This window comes from Danio rerio, chromosome 21 (genome assembly GCF_049306965.1).
Source record: "Danio rerio strain Tuebingen ecotype United States chromosome 21, GRCz12tu, whole genome shotgun sequence".
Lineage (NCBI taxonomy): Eukaryota > Metazoa > Chordata > Actinopteri > Cypriniformes > Danionidae > Danio > Danio rerio.
Genome location: NC_133196.1, coordinates 4,600,328 through 4,618,832, shown reverse-complemented (window position 1 = coordinate 4,618,832; position 18,505 = coordinate 4,600,328). Strand labels below are relative to the sequence as shown.

General features: G+C 36.7%; 1 protein-coding gene across 6 annotated transcripts; it reads left to right on the top strand.

Annotated features, from left to right (window-relative positions):
- The first annotated feature begins 593 nt into the window (after positions 1 to 593).
- Positions 594 to 18,502, top strand: st6galnac6 (ST6 (alpha-N-acetyl-neuraminyl-2,3-beta-galactosyl-1,3)-N-acetylgalactosaminide alpha-2,6-sialyltransferase 6). Of its 6 annotated transcripts, none has more exons than XR_012397081.1 (7): positions 594 to 883; positions 6,406 to 6,467; positions 7,875 to 8,072; positions 10,035 to 10,444; positions 11,467 to 11,574; positions 12,037 to 16,212; positions 16,265 to 18,502. XR_012397081.1 is itself a non-coding variant. In XM_073935703.1 (6 exons), the coding sequence occupies exons 2-6, from the start codon at positions 6,444 to 6,446 to the stop codon at positions 12,218 to 12,220; spliced, it is 924 nt and encodes a 307-aa protein (XP_073791804.1). In that variant the 5' UTR covers positions 594 to 883; positions 6,406 to 6,443; the 3' UTR covers positions 12,221 to 18,502. The 6 variants fall into 6 exon arrangements, 4 of the variants coding, with proteins under 4 accessions (XP_073791804.1, XP_073791803.1, XP_017208445.2 ...); XR_012397080.1 differs by having other exon boundaries at positions 7,866 to 8,072; positions 12,034 to 16,212; XM_073935703.1 differs by having other exon boundaries at positions 12,037 to 18,502.
- The last annotated feature ends 3 nt before the right edge of the window (positions 18,503 to 18,505 follow it).

Sequence of the window (18,505 nt, the reverse complement as noted above, 5' to 3'; positions counted from 1 at the left end):
TGTGTGTGTGTGTGTGTCAATACACATACATAAATAAATGATCAATACATAAATCTTAAAGTAATCATAATAAAACAAAACTGCAATTTAATAATCTACGAAATGTATAAATATTAGTGGTACTATATACTAAAAATAATACTAATATTTCTGATAGTTAAATTCCAGCCATTTCAATGTGCCGATGTCACTAGCCCATGAATGTTTCCTGCTTATTAAACTATTTTGTCACTTTAACACGAGGAAATTCAGTCATATCTTAATGTTAAAACGGCTGTCATAAGATTATTTATCAATATGTGAACATGTTTGCATTCTTGGATGCTATGGAAATTAAAAATGTAATGCAGGAAATAGGTTAGGACTATTGTTATTATTTACATCCATCAAAATAGTCTATAAAAATAGAATAACCATGTTAAAGTTTATTAAATAACCAATGTATTTTTATATTTAAAGTAAGACATCGCGACATGGTTAATCAACAGAGCATCATCTTTTTCTCCTCGCGTCGTTCCTATTGGTCGACTTGCTCCTGACATCATGAGCTTTCTACCGTGGGCGCGTCGCATCTTCAGAATGGTTTGCGGCGCATGCGCAGACTCTCCTCCGGCGGTGATGATTATTATGAGGCGGCTGAAGAACTGACTGATAGTGATGATTATGGTTGTGATGATGATGGTGATGATAATAATGCTGCGCGGATACAACAACATCCACAATAAACCCCTGACGCAACGGTAAGAAAAACGCTCATCCGACGTCGACTGACTAGCTTCAACAATCGCTTCTCCCGCAATATCAGACGCGCTTTGACGATCAAGCAGAGCCTCAGCATCAGCATTATATACATCATGTCTGCGTGTTGGATGGATTTTGACAGGTAAAACTGTATTTCTGTTCATATATGGCTTGATATCTGCTAAATAGCCTTTGTAGGTTGTAATGAGGCCGTTATGAAACTGACTTACGAAAGACAGGTTTAATAACGTTATACTTAGCAGGACTCCCTTCAGTCTGACTGGATTTTTCTGAAAGAGCATGTACGTTACGCATATTACTTATCTTTTACCATATATGTGACCCTGGACATGATATGAGTATATTTGTAGGAATAGACGAGAAAATATTAGTTTATATATATATATATATATATATATATATATATATATATATATATATATATATATATATATATATATATATATATATATCATTTTCAACTGTAAATATATCAAAACTTTTTGCTTTGTAAGGTTCATTTTAGGTCAGACAGAAAATAATATCTCTTTAAAACAATATAAATAATATAGATACATATACACAAACACTATTCTAGTTCTGAAAACAATTATGCTGTAAATAAGTGAATAAATAATAAGATAAAACATCACATACACATGAATATGTGATACTGTATATATACTCTGTATGTATATATATATATATATATATATATATATATATATATATATATATATATATATAGAGAGAGAGAGAGAGAGAGAGAGAGAGAGAGAGAGAGAGAGAGAGGGAGATAGATAGATAGATAGATAGATAGATAGATGGATGGATGGATGGATGGATGGATGGATAGATGGATAGATAGATAGATAGATAGATAGATAGATAGATAGATAGATAGATAGATAGATGTTTATACAATGCACAGCATAATTGAGTACACTCCATATTGAAAATGATTATTTTTATCAGTATCTCAGTGAATTTATTTTAGTGCATTTAAACAAAGCAGATTTATTAAACAAATATATTTCTTAAAATAATATTTTTTGTCACCAAACATATTTTGGAAATTAAAAGACAATACAATTAAAAGCAAAATATGGCAACAAAATGTCAACTAAATAAAAAAAAATGTTGATTTTTCCTCATTTTTAAAAATTGTATTAAATATTTTTCTATAACATATAATTTTGAGTGTACTAGGTTTTAGACAGTGTTATCGCAAGTTATTGTGTAAGATTAGCTCCAGATTTGCTTCAGTATTGACTAATCTAATGTATATGCACAAATATAATATTGCATATAGCTTCCTATTAAAAATATGAATTTAAAAGAGAGATTTGTGAGTGGTGTACTTATATATGCTGAGCACTGTATAATATAAATTACTACATTTTATATGTCTATAGAAAAAGTGCTTATTTTTTTATTTGTATCCATCTCTAAGAACCTAATTTGGACAAAAAATAAATGATTTTTGTGGTATTTTTGTTGCTTGTTGCATTTATTTCCACATTTACTTTCAGATATATGACATGTAAAGCTCTTTACATTGGATATACAAAATAATTAAACATGACAAACCAGAAAGATTAGAAGAAATTAATAAAATTCAGGACTTAGAATCCAGATATTATGAAAAATGTTAATAAACTAACATAATCCTGAAGTAACTTCTTGTATATAATCAAAGTAAAATCTGAAAATAATTATCACTTTTCAATTGTTATAATACTTAGATTTTTCACGTCAGATTTCAAACATTTTTCTATTAACAAATATCAATGCCAAATGTGTTTATTTTAGCTTTAAGATGACGTTTATTGTTTCCAAATTCCAGTCTTTATGCTAATGACTAATGACTAAATGACTAAATAATGGTTTTGTATTGACACTGATATTGAAATGAACAGGTGTCATGCTTGTATATACAGTTGAAGTCAGAATTATTAGCCCCCCTGAATGTTTTTTTCCCTAATTTCTGATTAACGGAGAGAAGATTTTCTCATCACATTTCTAATCATAATAGTTTTAATGACTATCTCTAATCTAACTGATTTATTTTATCTTTGCCATGATGACAGTAAATAATATTTGACTAGATATTTTTCAAGACACTTCTATACAGCTTAAAGTGACATTTAAAGGCTTAACTAGGTTAAGTAGGTTAAGTAGGCAGGTTAGGGTAGTTAGGCAAGTTATTGTATAATGATGATTTGTTTTGTAGACTATCAAAAAAATAAATAGCTTAAAGAGACTAATAATTTTGTCCTTAAAATGGTGTTTAAAAAATTAAAAAGTGATTTTATTCTAGCCGAAAATAAAAAAAATAAGACTTTTTCCAGAAGAAAAAATATTATCAGACATACTGTGAAAATATCCTTGCTCTGTTAAACATCATTTGGGAAATATTTGAAAAAGAAAAAAATATTCAAAGAGGGCAAATAATTCTGACTTCATCTGTATATTAAAAATGTATTGATTTATTTATTTGTATCTTTATTGCATTCATTTCCACATTTACTTATAGGTATATGGTACACAAAGCTTTTTACATTAGATATACAATACAGAAACATAATCTAGAAAGAGTAAAAAAAAAATTAATAAAGGTCTCCAAGATATAAGGTATAAAGTAATCATAAATTAACGTTTTGTATGTAATTAAAGTTAAATCTGATAAAACAGACTTTACAACCACTATAATTTGGACTTAAAAGGCATTTTTCTCAATATTTAGATTTTTTTTTAACTATCAGGTTCCAAACATTATCCTATTAACAAACAATCAATGTAAAGTGTGTTTATTATAGCTTTAAGATGACGTATATATGTCAATATCCAAATATTGGTCTTTATGCCAATGACTGGTTTTGTATTGACATTGATATTGAAATGAACAGGTGTCATGCTTGAATGTTTTACACCTGTCCTGTTTACTGTAGGATACTGTAATGTCACAGGTGTGTGTTTATGCTCTTTTTCGTGTGTATTTTCCGCTGTTCTCATCGACAAGCTGTTTTTTATTTGCATTTGGTCTCATATCTCCATAACTTATCTTTAATTCTGGCTTTTATCGCAGGAAATGGGTGATGCCATGCATGTGTTACATATATATATATATATATATATATATATATATATATATATATATATATATATATATATATATATATATATATGCAGTTGAAATATATATATATATATATATATATATATATATATATATATATATATATATATATATATATATATATAATATATATATATATATATATATACACATTTCTAAACATAATAATTTTAATAACTCATTTCTAATGACTGATTTATTTTGTCTTTGCCATGATGACAGTACATAATATATGACTAGATATTTTTCAAGACACTTCTATACAGCTTAAAGTGACATTTAAAGGCTTCACTAGGTTAGGTAGGTTAACAAGGCAGGTTAGGGTAATTAGGCAAGTTATTGTATAACAGTGGTTTGTTTTGTAGACTATCGGAAAAAATATAGAGCTTAAAGGAGCTAATAATTTTGACCTTAAAATGGTGCTTAAAAAATTTAAAACTGCTTTTATTCTAGCCAAAATAAAACAAATAAGACTTTCTCCAGAAGTAAAAAATATTATGAGACATACTCATGAAAATTTCCTTGCTCTGTTAAACATCAATTGGGAAATATAAAAAAAAAATAAAAAATTCCAAGGGGCGCTAATAATTTTGACTTCAGCTGTATATACATATATTTATATATACACTTCACAATAATATAAATTACAAAAAATAATATAAAGAAAATAATATTAAGAAAGCACTGACTGATAAAAAGAAGTAGGCTACATTTCTTAAAGAATGACTTTAAAGCTGCAAACCAGGAGTGGAATAATCCGTGTCCGGGCTGAGCAGTAGCCTCACTTTAATTTAAGGATATTTTCCCATGGGCTGTCGGACACACAAGTGTCAAAGGGAAAGCAGCAATTTGCAGCATTTTCGGGAGCAAATTAAAAGTCCTGCCACTTGCAGCTTGTGTGTGCACGGCTCTTTGTAAGCATTATTTTAAACTCAATGTGCTCATGTTAAGCACATTTTGAATGTAAAAGTGAGGCTGAAATGCATGAAAATGTTTTCCTTGCATGCAACAATTGGCAGTAAGTGCGCATTCTCTCTCTCTCTCTCTCTATCTCTCGCACCCGTGTGGAAGCACAGTTTCAATGTATTTTTAAATATTTAGAATATTATTTTAGTATTATTATTATAAAATAATATAATAATAATTAATATATTATATATATTATATATATATATTATTCTAAAATATATTAATATTAAATACTTAAAATATTCCTATTTTATTATTATAATAAAATATTATAATAACAATTATATATATATATATATATATATATATATATATATATATATATATATATATTTTTTTTTTTTTTTTTTTTTTATAATAATATATTATTATAAAATATATAAAATATTATTATTATTAGACCTAAATAATGGCCTATGTTTTAAAATCTGCAATTTCCCGTCAGCCTTCTCTCTTGCTTTGTTGCGACCCGTAGTTTTTATATGTTTGAACTCAAAAATCAAACACTCCTCACTCGCTGTGATCATAGCTGTGTCTAATTTCAGAAATCTTTCTTTCATCGTTGTTGCCAAGGTAGCACACAACATAATCGATGCATCTATGCTCGACCTTTAAGTTTTCACAACAGTAACGTGCACGAGCAGTTATCTACATTATTTCAACTCAGATTAGTTGGATGCAATGATCTGCAACTTGCTGTTATGCAACCAGTAAGTGTGGACGTTTAGTATTTCAGCTCATTGCAGTCAGGTTTTTGACTTTAATTTCCACTTTCCTTTACGACTTTTATGAAGCAGCCTCCTGGATAGGTTATTTAGTACTTCTTTAAAGTTAGCTACTGTTTTTGTTAGTTGTTTTAGCTAAATCTTCTTTTCCAGAAGACATGTTTTATTGCTTCCAGCTTTCTTTATTGATTCAGAAGGGGAAAAATGATTTAAATGTACTCACTTCTTGTGTTTGTTACATTTCTGGGGCTGAGAACTGAAGTGATTCCTTCACTTTTTTTGGTACTTTTAAATATTTTTTTTAGTTAATTCCTAAATTTAAATTAAAAAAAAAAAGTAGTTAATTTGTTACTGGAGTTTGCATGTTCTCCCCATGTTCGCGTGGGTTTCCTCCGGGTGCTCCGGTTTCCCCCACAGTCCAAAGACATGCGGTACAGGTGAATTGGGAGGGCTAGTAATTGTCCGTAGTGTATGAGTGTGTGTGTGTGTATGTTTCCCAGAGATGGGTTGTGGCTGGAAGGGCATCTGCTGCTTAAAAACTTGCTAGATAAGTTGGCGGTTCATTCCACTGTGGCGACCCCGGATTAATAAAGGGACTAAGCCGACAAGATAATGAATGAATGAATGAATGAATAATTTGTTACTTCCATTGCAAACCCTATAAAGGGAAGAAAGTAAATGCATGTAATTTCGTAGTATAATATTAATTGAATTGACATGTTATTTACACACAGGTTTGGCTCTGCGTGTGCATGTGTGTCTGTGTCGGAGGCTTGATGATAGCACTGAAAATGCTCAAGTTTCACTCTCTCTCTCAATCTCTCTCTCCAGGCATGAGAACTGAAACCTGATAGAAGGGTGGCAGGAGAATGACACTGCAGCTCGTAGATAAAGTGAGTAGAAAACCTGTATATACGTGTAAGTTATTCTTATATATATATTCTCTATATATATACACACACACACATACATACATACATACATACATACATACATACATACATACATACATGTATATATATATAAACATGCATACATACATACATACATACATACATACATACAGACAATTGAAGTCAGAATTCCCCACTGAAAAAAAACTGCTTAAACCAGCCTAGGCTGGTTGGCTGGTTTTAGAGGAGTTTTGGCCATTTCCAGCCTGGTCTGAGCTGGTCAGGCTGGGAGATGACCAGCTAAAACCAGCTTGACCAGCCTAGCCAGGCTGGGAGCCTAGCCAAAACCAGCTATGTCCAGCTTAAACCAGGCTGGTCAAGGATCCTATGTCCATCTTAAACCAGGCTGGTTTTAGCTGGTCATTTTCCAGCCTGACCAGCTAAGACCAGGCTGGAAATTGCTGGAAACCAGCCTGGAAATGGCCAAAACCCCTCTAAAACCAGGCTGGTCAACCAGCTAACACCAGCCAACCAGCCTAGGCTGGTTTAAGCTGGATTTTTTTAGCAGGGTTATTAGCCCGCCTGAATTATTTTCCCCCCCAATTTCTGTTTAACATCTATTTGAAGAAACTGATTATTGCAACAAACCATTCAAGTTCAAAAACTAATCCTAATGAGTACTGTGAACTTAATCCATTTGAGTAAACGGAGCAATATGAGCGCAGTAAAACCAAAGAAATAAAGAGAACTCAAACCAACTGAGTACTGTAAAATCCAATAAGTTTAGGCAACTCAAAGCATTTGAGGAAACCAATTGCTGCAAACCATTTGAGTTTAACTAATCTATATGAGTACTGTGAACTTACTCCATTTCAGTTGAAGTAATGAGGTATTAAATTAACTCATCACCTTCAACACTAAGTTCAAAACTCTCTTCAAATGAGTAGAATTAACTTTCAGTACATTTTAAATTAACTACACTCATGTCATTTGATATTTGAGTCCAAATATCTATCTCAAAGTGAAAACAACATTATTTAACTTACCCCACTGGTAGATAATATTGTTTGTTTTAAGGAAAAACTCTTAATTTTGACTTAATTTCTTCTCAAGTTGAAAACAAAGCAATATTTTTACGTGATCTAAGATTTTTTTTAAATATTTGTACTATAAACAAGACAAAGCAAAGTAAGAAAAGCATGTAATGCATTGTGATTGTTCAATTTTTGTAGCTAAATACTGTTAGCCTCCCCGGAAAACCGTGACCGTCAAATTATTAGCTATTCAAACTATCGTGTGAAACTATTCATATCACAATATTTATCAGAAAAATAAATATCCCAATATCAGACTTTTCCAATATTACACCTAATTGTGTGTTTGTGTGTGTGTTTTGAGCAATGGCAGCAGGGGCAGCGGATGGTGATTTACGGAGCGGTTTTCCTCATCACGACGCTCCTCATCCTCTACAGCTCCAGCAGCTCAGCTGATCTTTCCAGATCCTTCAAGACAAGCAACTTCCGTCAAATCCACCACACGCTCAAAACCACCAACCTCAAGAAATGGGCTGGAAAAGACGGATACCTTCCTGTTTACGGCAACAAGGTGACCATCACGCGGTTTACACTACTAATTTTTGGTATTTGTTTTTTTAAATGTATGCTTGAAAACAAAAAGATCAGACTTCCTGTGAAATTTTACTTCGTCAAACGGTTCCCAAGTGCCGTCTAAAGTCTGTGACCATTTTTTTTCATATTGTGATGCAGTTCCTACACTCGAAAAAACAACTCAAGAGGTCTGTTAACACTACATAGCTTTATACATTATTGTAACTTAAAAAATCTAAAATGCTTCATAGACAACAAAGATAGTGGGGACATCCTTCATCAATGGAAACCACAAGGCCACTGGATATTTGATGATGTGTCTCCCTCTTTATGCACTGAAGCTGGCATGTTTCCTGAGTTTTTCCAGCAAGATCACCATTACATTATGGGTGTCATGTCCGAGCATTCCTAGGCCCCGTTTACACTAATTCGTTTTAAAACGCATAAGTTTTGCTACGGTTACGCCATCCGTCCACACTACGCCGGAATTCTCGAGCGCCAAAAACAAAGCGTTTTGAAAACGCTGGAGAGGCCGTTTTCATTCTGAAACGCTGCTGCTCCGTCTTAGTGTGGATGAGGAAAAACTGAGACATCTGAAAACGGAGGCGGGACTGCTGAGATTCGCTAGCTGATTGGGGCTTTTGTGTCTTTGCCTTCGTCACTGTATCCTTACCTTATTCGTCAAGCCGCTATCACATGACTATAACACATGGCTTTAACGCTATTGGAAGACAGCAGACCAGCCTTCACTGTAAACAACAACATGGGCACAGAAATGGGAGGGTTGTTTGCACTATTGTTTGTTTTAGGCGCCATTGTGCAGTTATTCATTTGTTACGTTTAGTAACAACTCGACCTCGTCGTCTGTCCACAAAAATACCTCTCTTGCTTTCTTTGCCATCGCGTTTAATGTTCAACCGGCGTTTGTTGACTAACAATAATCAAATGCCGAGCGAGACGCATGCTTCCTGTTTAAACTAGAACGCCCATGCCCAGAGTGCGCGAATGGTCACGTTATATACGTTTTTGGTGGCGTAGAGTAGACAGAGATATGTTCAGAGACGCTAGGTAAAACGCTAGTGTGGACGCAGATCGTTTTTAATCTAAAACGCTGTTTTAAAACTAAAACGCACTAGTGTAAACGGGGCCCTAGATGAACAGTTTCCTGAAAAGTGGATTGGTTGTCGTGGGCAGGTTTAATGGTCCCCAAGGTCTCCTGATCTGCCCCTGATCTGATCTGATCTGGTATGAAGATACAAGATGTGCAGCACCTGAAACTACGGATACTGGAAGCCTGTGCTGGCATTTCTCCTGCGATGTTGCTATCAGTGTGTGAAGAGTGGGAGAAGAAGGTTGCATTGACAATCCAACACAATGGGCAGCACATTGAACACATTTTATAAGTGGTCAGAAACTTGTAAATAACTCATGAACGAATAAAGTTGCGTTAAACCCAAGCACACCGTTGTTTTTCTTGTGAAATTCCCAATCAGTTTGATAGGTCACATGACCCTCTTCCTATTGAATCAAACAAAAGATGGATCCAAGATGGCCGACTTCAAAATGGCCACCACCCATCTTGAAAAGTTTGCCCCCTCACATATACTAATGTACCACAAACTGGACGTTATTATCACCAATCATTCCCATTTTATTGAGGTGTATCCATATAAACGGCCCACCCTGTATATCGGTGGTTTGTTCTGTAGACTAAATAAAAATATTGCTTAAGGGGGCTAATCATTTTGACCGTGAAAGGTTTGTAAAAAATTAAAAACCGCTTTTATTGTAGCTGAAATAAAACAAATCAGACTTTCTCCAGAAGAAAAAAAAAAAGAAAATACTGTGAAAAATGTCTTGCTTTGTTAAACATCATTTGGGAAATAATAGAAAAATTCTAATTAATTTGTCTTCCACTGTATGTTATGATTTTCTGTATCTTCTGAATCTTGTGTTTCAGAGCCTGAACCTGCACTGCCATCACTGCGCATTAGTGACCAGCTCCAGTCACGTGTTGGGCTCTCAGGCAGGCGAGGAGATCGACAGAACGCAGTGTGTTTTCCGCATGAACAATGCTCCCACCTCCGGACACCAGTCAGATGTGGGCAACCGGACCACTGTTCGCGTCGTGGCTCACTCCAGCGTCTTCAGCGTGGTCCGCAAGCCGGCAGAGTTTCTCAACCGCTCTGAAAACCCCATCATCATTTTCTGGGGCCCGTCCTCCAAGATCAGCCGGGAAGCAAAGGGAACGCTGTACCACCTCATCCAGAGAGTCAGCATGACCTACAGAAACCTGTCCTTCTTCTTCATCTCACCCAGCAAAATGCAGAAGTTTGATGCGCTTTTCCAGAAGGAGACCGGCAGAGACAGGTGAACTCACCAGAGCATGTTTGATTGTGTGTTTTAGGCGTTTTAGCACTGATTTGATACAAATTTGGCACTTGAGTAAATGTACAGACACCCTTATACACATATACGCTCACCGGCCACTTTATTAGGTACACCTGTCCAGCAGGCTCACCAAAATTGTACAATAGAAGATTAGAAAAACGCTCCCTGGTCTAATGAATCTCGATTTCTGCTGTGACATTCGGATGGTCGGGTCAGAATTTGGCATCAACAACATGAAAGCATGGATCCATCCTGCCTTGTATCAACAGTTCAGGCTGGTGGTGGTGGTGTAATGGTGTGGGGAATGTTTTCTTGGCACACTTTGGGCCCATTAGTACCAATTGAGCATCATGTCAGCGCCACAGCCTACCTGAGTATTGCTGCTGACAATGTCCATATCATTATGACCACACTGTACCCATCGTCTTTTTTTTATAACTATTTTTAGGGGTTTTCACCTTTATTCGATAGGACAGTAGAGAGAATTGACAGGAAAACATGGGGATTAGAGAGAGGGGAAGGTTTGACATAGGACTCGAGTCGCCGTGATCACCGGAGTGCATGTGTCGACGCACTAACCACTACACTACTAGCGCTGAAACTGTGCCCATCTTCTGATGGCTACTTCTAGCAGGACAACGAGCCATGTCATATAGCACAAATCATCTCAGACTGGATTCTTGAACATGACAATGAGTTCACTGTACTCAAATGGCCTCCACAGTCACCAGAACTCAATCCAATTGATCACCTTTGGGATGTGGGGGAAGGGGAGATTTGCATCATGGATGTGCAGCCGACAAATCATTTCAATATGTCAATATTGAGCAAAATCCCTGAGGAATATTTCCATTATTTTGTTGAATCTATGGCACGAAGGGTTAAGGCAGTTCTGAAGGGAAAATTCAGTCCAACCCGGAACTAGTCAGCTGTACCTAATAAAGTGGCCGGTGTGTGAATTATTATTAGAAGCATTTTTTTTTCTTTTCCTATTTTCACAGAAAAAAGTCTCAGTCCTGGTTAAGCACCGGCTGGTTCACCATGGTGATCGCCATAGAGATGTGTGACAACATAAAGGTTTATGGGATGGTGCCACCAAACTATTGTGGGTAAGAATCCGTTCATCTTTTAATATTTAAAGTTGAGTTGGACATTGAACACATTTTATAAGTGGTCAGAAACTTGTAAATAACTCATAAACGAATAACGTTATGTTAAAACCAAGTACACCATTGTTTTTCTTGTGAAATTCCCAATAAGTTTGATGTGTCACATGACCCTCTTCCTATTGAAAAAAACTAAAGATGGATCCAAGATGGCCGACTTCAAAATGGCCACCATGGTCACCACCTATCTTGAAAAGTTTGCCCCCTCACATATACTAATTTACCACAAACAGGACGGTAATATCCCCACTTATTCCCATTTTATTGAGGTGAATCCATATAAATGTCCCACCCTGTATATCGCAAAATTAAAAAACATTGCAATGCTAGAATTTTCCAACATTGTGCAGCCCTAATACATATCACACTTTTAACATACATTCATACTTTATTTTCCTAAAGCAGACGTCCTCAACCCAAGCGGATGCCATATCACTACTACAAACCCAGAGGTCCAGACGAGTGCGTGACGTACCTCCAGAACGAGAGGGGGCTCCGCGGCTCACACCACCGATTCATCACGGAGAAACAAGTGTTTGCGCGCTGGGCAAAAGTCTACAACATCAGCTTCACCAGCCCAACATGGTGAGCAAAACCATCTCTGCGTTTCACAGCCTGATCCAAAATGGCTACCGCTTCAAACACATTGCCTCCAGTATGGCTGCTAGTTTCTCGATGAGATCAATGAGTGGCTGAGCCAAAATGGAGGCCATTCAGAGATCCAGAATGAAGCACTGAAGGATGGACAATCTTTGGAAATTTGATGACGTTTAGCATGGTGTTCTGAAATGCATCTACATATTACTGCCGTCAATTCTTTCATGCCTTCTCTTAGTTTTTTTTTACCCATAATCCACTTCTTTGAGGACAAAGGGGTAAAGTCTAGATCGGATATGCGGCCGGCCGGAAGTGCGCTATGCACATTAATAAAGCAGCATTTTTTATGACACTGTATAACAATAATTAATATTTTTACAGTACTGTGAGGGTTGGGTTTAGGGTTGGGGTGGGGGTAGGTGTTAAAAAATAAATTTTATTGGGTAATTTAATAGATAACATAACTAATACTCGGTACAACAACTGATTTAATATTACTGTGACGGTTGGGTTTAGGGTTGGGTTGGGGCTAGACGTTAACAAAATAAAACAAATGAGAAATTTAATAAATAATAGAAATAATTCTCGTTAACTTCCGGCCGCAAACGTATCCGCTCTAGCAACAACCGGACAAAGGTGGCCTTTTGGAAAGAGAAAGAGCGAGAAAGTGCTTGCCAAACTGAAGATTCATTCACATCTTATGGCACAATCAACACATTTGAATGTTAGCTATTTAAAAACATCAGATAAAAGGAATTTATTACAAAAAAAGGTGATAGTTTACAGGATTTAATGTTTTTGTAAATAGGAATGATGTAAATTGCTATTCCAAAAGAATAAAAAAGTAATATTTTTACAAGTTTATAAGCTTTTAAAGATCCTCTAAAACAAGACATTATTACAAGTGTGAAAACATTTCTAAACGACCAATTTAAATCATCATTTTGCACACTTTTGGGAAAACTAGTAGGATGAATAGCTGTTTATATCTACACGAACACGTCATATGAAGCACGAAACCTAATGTACAAGTTTTAGTACATTCTAGAACACCATTTTAATTTCTAGTCCAGTCAAGCATCATTAAAACATCCAGTAGATCACAGGTGTCAAAGCCTGTTCCTGGAGGGCTGCAGCTCTGCAGTTTAGTTCCAACCCTGCTTCAGCCCTTTTGATCAGGTGTGTTTAATTAGGGATGAAACTAAACTGTGCAGAGCTGCGGCCCTCTAGGAACAGGCGTTGACACCTGTGCAGTAAATGATGATGTCCGGGTCATTTTTCGCTACCAAATTTGTGAACTTGTGGCTCTACATTCAATTATTGGCTCTACATTCAACACTATTGTGAGTCACAACAGAATCTTCATTATAATCAAACACTGTATATGATGCACATGAATTGCACTGTATGAGCATTTAAAAGCTACAGTAGTAATTGTTGCACTAAATGTTCTATATCCTAGGCCAGGGCTATTCAATTAGTTTGGCATGGGGGCCGGTTCATGAAAAGCATCCCAAACGAAGGGCCGGAGAGATATGACTTGCTATATGAGTGATGACACAACAGCATATGAGAGCCCATATGCTGTATTTGTGCTCAGAAAGGGTGCTTTCACACCTGCCTTATTTAGTTCGATTGAATCGCTCTAGAGTTCGTTTTCACTTTTGGTGTGGTTCGTTTGGGCAGGTGAGAATGCAGCAATCGTACTCGAGTGCGCACCAAAAGCAGACCAAATAAGCGTACCGAGACCTGCTTGAAGAGGTGGTCTCGGTACGCTTTTAAACGAACCCTGGAGCGGTTCGTTTGTGGTGAGAATATGATCCGTACTAAAACAGGTCCAACCGCAAAAAGTACTGCGCGTTTTGGACTAATTCAGCTGCCGTAGGCCGATGCGCTGTGCATTATGGGATATGGAGGAAAATATTTGTTAACAGCGCTTTACCAACAGAGAGAGAGAGAGAGAGAGAGAGAGAGAGGAAACATTACCTGATGGATCATTGGTAATATTTCCGCAAGATGAGCATGTCGCTGTTTAGCTAAATTAATTCACACCTCCTCTTGAAGAGACGAGCGATGCATTAAACACTTCATTTTCGTAATGTATAGTTTGTCTAAAGCAGGGATACAATCAGCCAGCGCAGTCGTCCCTCCAGAGTAAAAGGTTTTGTTCGCCTGCGAGAGTTCTTTGGCATTTTCCCGCACGTGAATTCTGACCAATCAATAAGCAGTTTAGGAAATATGTTCAACAACATCTGGCCAATGAGAGATGTGGATTTTGTCAGATGACTGCATTTTGGTTCGTTTCAACTGGTTTGGACCAAAGCCAGCAGTGTGGTGTGAAAACGACCCAAAGACGGCAGAAAATGCAAGAATGTATCATTTATTGCGCTTGGTCCGGACCAAATGAAGCGAACTACAGATGTGAAAGCACCCAAAGAAACCCAGGTTGGCTTTTTCTACATTAAAATGTTAATATATTGCATTTTTAAAAAAAATGCATTGTCCAATTGACTTTTGTTGTTGTTTACAAACATTCAAAATGTTGTATTTCGCACAACAAAAGCCGTGCATTGCTGAAGTAGGCTTCTTCTACACTCAGACACATTCATATGTTATGTTTTGAACAGCATAACAATTAGTGATGCAACATTATTGATTTTGGTTGTACGATATTGTCGGAAGAATAATCATGTTTTCAGGGTTATCACGTCTAATGTAATTTAGAACAACAGGCTTTATATTAGGAAAGTAGCTATTTCGATTATCTGTTGTTATCATCTGGGTTCATGCGTATGTAATCATTTTAATAATAATCCGTCTAACTTATCTTTTGTTTACATTGCACTGAAAGCCACGCACAACTCTCACCGTGAGATGTTTTCTACTGCGTGCGCCCGGACAGATGCAAGTGTGTTGCTCTGCTTGTGCGCGCATATTGTCATTCTTACATTAGAAATAACAAACTTGCAAGTGGAAAAGACGTGATATGGGAACGGCCGCTGCTATAGTTAATCCGGTGAGTGTGTGTAGAAGCCTCGGTGTACATACTTAGAACTTTAAACTAGCGCACAGTTGGCAACTTGTCATAAAATTTCTGTGCAACCGAAATGAGAAGCCTTTACGATTAATTAACTGTGACGAATTAAAGCGCAGTTAATGGTGAAATCAGCCAATCGTTGCACCTCTATCAATGATTGCAGTGCATTGTACAAAAGGCATTTTCTACTAAACATATCTAAATGTTTTCGGCTGTCCGCACCACTCGCTTATGGTGACTCACGCTCTGCGCAGCCTCTGCAGCTCATGCTGAATTGAACAGACGCATGTCACTTCATAGCTACTGAGCTAAATTTATTTTTATTTCTTGGTCACACTATTTGGAGGGCCAGAACAAATTGCCTCGGGGGCCGGGTTCGGCCCGCGAGCCACCAATTGAATAGCCCTGTCCTAGGTCAACTAATCAAACACAGCTGATCCAACTAATCAAGGTGTTCAAGAGTCTTGTGCTGCGCCCCAATTCGCATACTATTCTTCCTAAATACTATTTGAAAATAGAATTAGCATGTCCCTAATACTGAAAAAGAGTATGCCCGAGGTTCCAGGATGGTTTACTATTTCCGGTTAAAATCCGAAGTGTAGATTCGTCCCGTATGATATTGCACACAATACATTGCGCGTTGGACACTGACACCTCCAATAGAGATGGAGATGTCGCACAATCAGCAAGAATTGGTTATTATGTATGGGCGATATGTATTGCATCACCAAAAATAATGGGGTATATGCCGTAGCATGCTAATAGGACTTTTAATTTGCCAGTAACCTGGGTTAAGCGCTTCCGGCGAATTGAATGCCAATGCAAAATCCGGTGCGTTTAAGGTCTGTTTTCTTTAAAAATCAGCGATCTCCACTAGCTGAGTGATATCCGATTTAAAGTGGGTCTCAGATTGTACAAGAAGCACTGCATTAAATTACATTCCCCCCGCCATGTCTTTATAATATGAGCATTTATTTTACCCCAGAACATTCAATGGAGCTTCTGCGTTAGCCTGCCGATTCTGACGGGCGTGTGCGAGTAAACGGCTTTTTGTCTCGTTTTACGCTTGAACAACCAAATAAATGCTAAAGTTTATTTAAATGAATGTATTTTAATTACATTACAACATCGATGCTGTATAAGCAACCGTATAAAATGGAAAAAAGTTCACAATAACAGGTAACCGGAAGTGTATCAGCATGGGAACAGCACTAGCTCGGCATATACCCTATTGAGGTCATGTCCATGTGTTGTGCGATTAGTCAATATATTGATTAATGTGTCAGGCCTCCATCTTACTGGACCTAAAATAAGCTTGAATTCAATCTGAAGCATGACCCGGGCACATCTTCGTCACTGACTAAATAAATCAAATGTACTATACTCTCAAAAACAATCACAAACATAGTGTTGCTGTTTGCGTGGAGTTGGCGGTGCGTAGAGGCCTTTTTACTGAGTAATTTTGCTGTTATTGATCATTTGTTCCACTTGAATCTCTCTGACTAATGCTGTTAGTGTATAGACAAACTCATTCAAGAGAAATCCCGATTCTCTTTCTATACCAGTATCATTCAAATGACTGTTGTAAATGCTCCACTTTCATTGGACGATGCTGTTCTGGCACTCCGCTTTCATTGGACGGCTCTGGTTGTCGGTAGAGGTAGTAACTAATGCGCTGCTTTAAACGTCTTGCCTTTGTTTTTGTAAAAAATAACGCATAAATAACGGTTAACAAATAAAAGAGGGGTGGCTCAGTGGTTAGCACTGTCGCCTCACAGCAAAAAGGTCACTGGTTTGAGTCTCAGCTGGGTCAGTTGGCATTTCTGTGCGAGCATGGGTTTCCTGAGGGTGCTCCGGTGTCCCTAACAAGTCCAAAGATATGCGCTATAGGCGAATTGAATAAACTAAATTGGCTGTATTGGGTGTGTATGCATGTGAGTGTGGATGGATGTTTCCCAGTACTGGGTTGCAGTTGGAGGGGCATCCGCTGTGTAAAACATATGCTGGATAAGTTGGCGGTTCATTCCGCTGTGGCGACCCCTGATGAATAAAGGGACTAAGTCGTAGGAAATGGAATAAGAGAGCCGCTTCAGTTCATTTGCAGTAATGTGGTTAATTTACTCTCCCTCATGAAATACAAGATGTTTCGGCAATGCTTCGGTGCATTTGGTATTAATTATTATTATTGTTGTTGTTGTTCCACAAAGTAAACCCAAAAAACGTATGTGCAACTATTTTAGGCAAACCACTGTCAACAAAAACTCAATGTTTGATGGTGCCATTTAAAAGATTATTACATGTAATGCTTCTTCTTACATCACTAAAGCTGTGATCGCACTGCACTTTTCGCCCAATAGTCTCATCCAGTCATACGTAGAATGTAACAGATCGGAAACGTGGGCTCATGCGACCTGTGAAGTCGAATCATGTGACTGCGTGAGACCAATCGAAGATCAAAACATGACCTCTCTGGACTGAAATTTTAAATATGGACCAATCGCCCGCTTTTTAAAATGACTAATCATCTTGTTTAATCCCGCCTCTTTTCGCAATGTTGTATGACAGAAATTTGCATGCTCAAACTCTAGTGTGACCCCGCATTACAAAACGAAACACTTAATAGCATAAAAAAGCCAAGGCTGTGAAATTAAAGGTAATAATGTTGTAAATTAAGATCTGTTTCTTGCACAACATCATTGCCTTTTTAACTCTTAAAGTGCCGATACCTATTAACATGCATTTAATAAATAACCTGTTTCAGCTAAACACTGTTTTTAACGCTCTATCGAAGATAAAAGTCCTCTCTGATGGCCTGAGGATGAGTAAATTAGCAAATGTTAATTTTATTACAGGGTGAACTGTCTCTTAGTTGAATAGATGCTGTAACTCATGTCGCCTCAAGTGTCAAAACTCAACAAGCATGAAAAAACAACTCATTATAAATATCCTGAACATTAATTTCTTTCATTATTAAGCCAAACATGACCTGATAATCCTCATGATGTTGAAACCTCTATTTGTTTTGTTCTTGAAACAAATGACTTGCCTTTGAGTATTATCATCTGTTGCGTTTGTATTAAAATGCATTGGTTCTGAATAAAAGCAGTGTGTGTTATGATGATGATTACTCATGACTGCAGTGATATGATGATATGAGCCGATTGTTTTGCTCGTCTCTCGTTATGAATGTTCCTTACATGCCTGTCTTAAGAAAATAAACGTATACATTTCAAAACAGAG

Excerpts from the sequence above, each read along its gene's own strand:
- st6galnac6 (XM_073935701.1), top strand. The coding sequence starts at position 6,444 with ATGACACTGCAGCTCGTAGATAAA. Across the intron at positions 8,073-10,034 it reads TTCCTGTTTACGGCAACAAG|AGCCTGAACCTGCACTGCCA; the intron begins GTGACCATCACG and ends CTTGTGTTTCAG. Across the intron at positions 11,575-12,033 it reads GTGCCACCAAACTATTGTGG|CAGACGTCCTCAACCCAAGC; the intron begins GTAAGAATCCGT and ends ATTTTCCTAAAG.